Source organism: Cololabis saira, chromosome 21, assembly GCF_033807715.1.
Source record: "Cololabis saira isolate AMF1-May2022 chromosome 21, fColSai1.1, whole genome shotgun sequence".
NCBI lineage: Eukaryota > Metazoa > Chordata > Actinopteri > Beloniformes > Belonidae > Cololabis > Cololabis saira.
The window spans coordinates 28,658,387-28,663,873 of record NC_084607.1 but is presented as its reverse complement, the minus strand read 5'-3'; the positions used below and the strand labels follow the sequence as shown (position 1 = coordinate 28,663,873).

The 5,487-nt window shown below is 38.9% G+C and overlaps 1 protein-coding gene across 1 annotated transcript; it reads right to left on the bottom strand.

Annotated features, from left to right (window-relative positions):
- Positions 1–286: 286 nt before the first annotated feature.
- nol12 (nucleolar protein 12) lies at positions 287–5,235 on the bottom strand. The gene is made up of 6 exons (XM_061711768.1): positions 5,076–5,235; positions 4,725–4,830; positions 4,600–4,648; positions 4,379–4,524; positions 4,194–4,291; positions 287–729 (listed from the first exon to the last, which is right to left on the bottom strand). Exons 1-6 carry the CDS (start codon positions 5,183–5,185, stop codon positions 540–542), a joined length of 699 nt encoding a protein of 232 aa, XP_061567752.1. The 5' UTR covers positions 5,186–5,235; the 3' UTR covers positions 287–539.
- Positions 5,236–5,487: the final 252 nt, after the last annotated feature.

Here is a 5,487-nt window from a genome sequence, read left to right as displayed (position 1 = left end):
ACACACCCACTGAGGTTAATGTAAATAAATAAACACACACACTGGTGAATGTTGGGCATGTGTTAAAGGCCCTGGGTGTCCAGTATTAGGTGCTTTAAGAGAAATGGTTTGGATGCAGGTGATACTGAGGCAGAAGGAAACATCCAGCTACGGGTTGAGTTCCTGATATCCCAAAGAGGATGTTGACAACAGCATCACATTTCCTATTAAACAATGGGGTGCAGGGAAACTAAATTCCAAACAGGGCACTCTGACAGAGCGAGACATGACAACAAAATAAGGCCAATATGAAATATCAACATTCCCTTTAATCATTGTTGAATACAGTGAAATCTGTGTGATGGTTACAAAACGCTACAAAAGGAGTTACAAATATACAGATGTGAACAGGATATTTCAACAGGCAGGTAACTCTGGAAACTATTGACAGAAGGTCCAAGAGCTCCATCCACATCCTAAACATCCTGCTCAAGAGAGAAACGTCCACTTTGTTGGCCACAAAACAACCTAATCCACGTAAGGTTTCAGCTCGCGCGGTTTCACTCCTGATGATGAATCTTCTTCCCGGTCCGTCGGCGTCTCAGAAACTTGCTGGTCTTCCCTCCTTTGTGCTTCCCCTCAGAGGGTCTCCTGTCTGTTTGACGGCCTTGTCCGCCTCTGCCTTCCTGCTTCCCTTTCCTCTTCCGCTTGGTGGTAAAAGTGTTGAGCGCCGACGTAAGAGAGCGGATCCTGCAGCGACGGAGAGAGAAACAAATACAGCTGGACTGAAAGGAAGCAGGTAGACTGATAAAAATCATTTGAAGAAGTGGACTTTACCGCTGTTGTATGAGTTGAACACTGAGACAGAGAATGTGTGCAGTCACTGTCCAGAGTGTCACTCGTGAAATGATATCATTTCTTTTTTTTATATTTATATTTATATATATATATATATATATATATATATATATATATATATATATATATATATTTTTTTTTTTTTTTTTTTTTCTTTAACTTCTCACCAAATGCCAAAACAGCCTGATCAAGATTTTAGGACTGATCATTGATAAATTCTGAAATGATAAGGCTACACAGTTTAACTACTGGTGGTTAATTGTCAGGCATCACACAGATCTGTGCTTGGTTACTGGGAACAGTTTACAGATTAAATCCTCCCTCTTTTTGTAAGATTTTATCAAATGTGAACTAGAATAAAAGATTCATTTTAAAAAAAAAAAAGAAAAAAAAAAAAAAAAAGTTCAATACAAAACTACTGATGAAAAGTCAATAACACATGTTCCCCCTGTGCTTTTGAAACAAATGTGTTTGAGGCCAGATGAAATGCAGCATGTTCAGATTATCAGTTCATTTCTGGAGACGAAGCACGCTCTAATTTAAAAAAAATGTCTGAAGTTAAAAAAAAAAGAAAAGAAGCAGGTTTTTCTCTCTAAAGACCATCAAATGCTCAACACACAAACTGCACAGCCCTCCTGACATCAGTAGCAGAATCCAAAGCTGTGCGAACGAGGTAGTTTATTTTAGTAACACTATGTGTCATTTACTCCAGTATTCACTGACCCGACTTTGCACACTACATGCAAATATGAAGGCAAATGTTTTGTTTATATGATTCACTCCAGTGAATCATATCCCGGGCGTAATTCAGAGAGAAGGTTCAACTGACTCAGGGTTGACTAATCATGTGATGTGAACATTCAAGAGGCTTTGGTTTCAAATTGTGGGTTCAGAGTTGGTTCCATCAACTCTTGAGATCAGCACGCACGCCCTGGCTATAAAAAAAAATAAAAAAAGGAGCTCCCTGCTCTGTTACTACGGTTCATCACAGCAACCCGAAGTAAATAGAAGAACAACTTCCAACTTTAAATTGTTAAAAGTAGAGCTTTCATGTCAGTAAAATAAATAACTTGAGCAAATCTTTCTGCGGAAAGTAACACAGCTGCACCAGCAGAGGAATCAGAGTTGGCGGGGGACAGAATTTCAGATCTGGTGGATATATAACTCAAATATACTACCTGCCCAAAAAATATAAAGGATACACACTCTAATATTTAATTGGAGCACCTTTGGCTTTGATTAGGGCACATGCTTGCTGTGACGTCGTTCCACTGAGCTTCGGTAATTGCACTTTTTTTTTTTTCCCCATCTTGAGTTGTATTAATTTTTCACCAACATCTTGTAATGATGATGGGACAGTCGGAGCCCTGCACAAAGTCTTCTTCAGGAAACCCCAAAATTCTCAGTGGGTTTAAGGTCTGGACTTAAGGCGTGAAAATGATGTCTCATGCTCCCTGAACGACTCTTTTGCAATTTGAGCCGAGTGAATCCTGGCATTGTCAGCTTAAATAGGCCTGTGCCACCATGGAAGAAAACTCCATTGTTGGAATAACATGGTTATTCAGGATGATCATGTAGTCAGCTGACCTCATAACATTGTTGAACCGGGTCCGACCAACTGCAGCAGGCCCAGATTCACAGCCCCACCCCCACAGGCCTATACAGTAGCACTAGGCATGTTGTGTGTATCATTTCCTTCTCTCTTCTTACCCTGATGCACCCAGCACTCTGGGTAAATCTGGACTCAGACCACATGACCTTCTTCCATTGCTCCAGAGTTCAATCCTTATGCTCCCTAGCAAACTAAAACCCTTTTTTCTGATTAGCTTCACTTTAGTTTCCTTTTTCATTGTTCTTTTGGAAATGCTGTTACTTTCAGTATTACTGACGGCCGAGAGTTCTGCTGTTGAGTGTTTTACGATTTAATTTCACCAAACGTTTAAGTGATCGTCAATCACGATAATGCGATGGACAGTTCTTAACATAATTTTAGTAGTTTCAGTACTCTCCTCAGAGGTTTTCTTTGCCTGATGCATGCCAATTATTAGACCGGTCTGATTAAAATCTTGCCCACAACCACAGGTTGTCTTCTGACATGGTTGTTAAAGACATGACTGACTGACACAGTTGGGGTTAAGTAACTTGTTACCACAAACATAATCATCCATGCAGTAATTATCTAACGGGAGGGTCTGACCTATTTGCTTAGTTAAATCCAAGCGCTAACTTTTTTTGGACAGGCAGTGTATTTTATGACTGTTATGGGTTGAATGAAAAGCAGTTGAACGTTGGTGTATTATACACAACATTCACTTTTCATACAGCTGCAATCCTGCTAGTTGGAAAAAAGAAAAACAAAACAAAAAAAAAAAAAAAAAAAAAAAACTTTGGAGGCAGCTGAAGTACAAAACATAATTCAGAATCAAGAAAGCGCATCAGATCCTGGGCTAGGAATGGGCGATATTTTACCGTTCACGATATACCGTCAAAAAAATTCCCCACGGTAAGAATTTGTCATCTCGCGGTAAAAACGATAAATTCCCGTTGTGACGTTTTTGTGTAAAGCTGATTTATGGTTCTGCGTTAAATGCATGAAGAAAGAAAGAAAGAAATGAGCCTGAAAGAAAGAAAGAAAGAAAGAAAGAAAGAAAGAAAGAAAGAAAGAAAGAAAGAAATGAGCCTGAAAGAAAGAAAGAAAGAAAGAAAGAAAGAAATGAGCCTGAAAGAAAGAAAGAAAGAAAGAAAGAAATGAGCCTGAAAGAAAGAAAGAAAGAAAGAAAGAAATGAGCCTGAAAGAAAGAAAGATGAGCCTGAAAGAAAGAAAGAAAGAAATGAGCCTGAAAGAAAGAAAGAAAGAAAGAAAGAAAGAAAGAAAGAAAGAAAGAAAGAAAGAAAGAAAGAAAGAAAGAAAGAAAGAAAGAAAGAAAGAAAGAAAGAAAGAAAGAAAGATAGATCAATTCAATTTACCGTAATTGGTGTAGTTTAGTAGCATTTAGTATTCTTTTAGAGCAGTGTTTTGGGGGCTCCAAAGACTGAATGTGGTGATAGATTTATAGTTACAAAGGTGGAGTTGAATTGGTATTTTTTTTTTTTTTTTTTTTTTAAATCGTAATTTTTATCGTTATCGGGATAAGTGCCAGAAATTATCGTGATACATTTTTTAGTCCATACCGCCCATCCCTACCCTGGGCCACTTTTCTCATAGGTGCACTGCCTTGTAACAGCCTTAACTAGGTTCGACAGTGTGACTCTTTTATTCCCCCAAATCAAACAATATAGAAACCACCAAACAAATATATACAAATAGAGATCTCTCCCATATCAACTGAAGCACTAGTACAGTCTAAAAAGCTTACTTTTTGTTCATGATTGGATTCCCGGCCGTCTTTGGCATGGCAGGCTTTTCCACCCTATCCTCTTTATCTTCAGTTTCATCATCACCCTGTGTGTCAGCCTAGAAATCAAGAGATATTTGATGTTCATGCTGTTCTGTAGGCATAAGGATATCTTTCACAGAGACAATCGTATGAAGACTGTTTACCTGCTTTGATTCAAGTCCAAGCAAGCGAGCCCCTGAGAGGTCAAGATCATCGATGGTTGTCACGGTAACTGTGTGGTTTGGGTGATCGTACTGCACAGACTCCGTTGTACCGGTCACTGCATCCTCCAGCTCGTCTTCAGCCTCCTCTGTGAGACAGGAACAATATTAATAACAAAGACTTAAATGAGAGAAATGCCTGTGGTAAACTCCTCTGAACTCACCAAGAGCGTCTGTCCTCTCCTTCAGCATCTTCATATATTCTTTATGTCGCTGAGGAGAGGGAGGAAAATCAACAGCTGCACATCCTTTTCCTTTCTCCACAAAACAAGTTGAGATTCCCACTTACTTGTTCTCTGACTCTTTTCTGCTCTTCTTTGATTTTATTTCGGATCTCTTGCACTGCTGCTTTCCTCCTCTCCACCTTTCGCTTATGGAAACCAGTGAGATAATCTCTGAAAGGGAAAAAGGAAAGAAACTCATGGCAAAGTCACTTGTGGCAAAAATACAACTACTGTAATCCCAGTTTGACCTCGTGGTCAATTACTTTGCCTCAATTCTGTCACAACCACCAATGAGAACCAACTAGCTCAATCATTTCCAAAAATGGTAAAAAACACGAGGTATAAAATGATCTTTAGTCTTGTATTAGCTGCTAACTGTTAGCTGTAAACAGCTCGGTGACGTCAGGGGAACTTACTGTCTATCGTTGTCGTCGAACATTATTACACATTTATTCTCCCTTTTCTTGGATCCAGGCTTGAATTTAGTTTTCTTAGAAACATTGTTAAACGTCTTTTTAGGCTTCATGTTCCACACGTGAGCGGTCTCAAACTTCCGGTCCGTCGTGTTCAATCGTACGTCCTTTATTTTTAGTCCGACGGGAAACACATAGAGTTAAATTCTTCCGCTGGACTGACAGACGTGAAATTAGGATTCGTCATTTTATTACATTCCTACAATAATTAATTTCTGCAAATGTCCAATTCGTGTGTGTGTAATGTAAATTAGGTAAAAATCAGTTTATTATGAATGACACTAGTCATCATAAGCAGTCTTGTATTTTCACCTCTTCTTCAATCTTCTGTTTCTTGGTTTATCTTTTCCTCTCC

Excerpts from the sequence above, each read along its gene's own strand:
- nol12 (XM_061711768.1), bottom strand. The coding sequence starts at position 5,185 with ATGAAGCCTAAAAAGACGTTTAACAATGTTTCTAAGAAAACTAAATTC. Across the intron at positions 4,525-4,599 it reads GGAGAGGACAGACGCTCTTG|AGGAGGCTGAAGACGAGCTG; the intron begins GTGAGTTCAGAG and ends CCTGTCTCACAG. Across the intron at positions 730-4,193 it reads AATCCAATCATGAACAAAAA|GATCCGCTCTCTTACGTCGG; the intron begins GTAAGCTTTTTA and ends CCGTCGCTGCAG.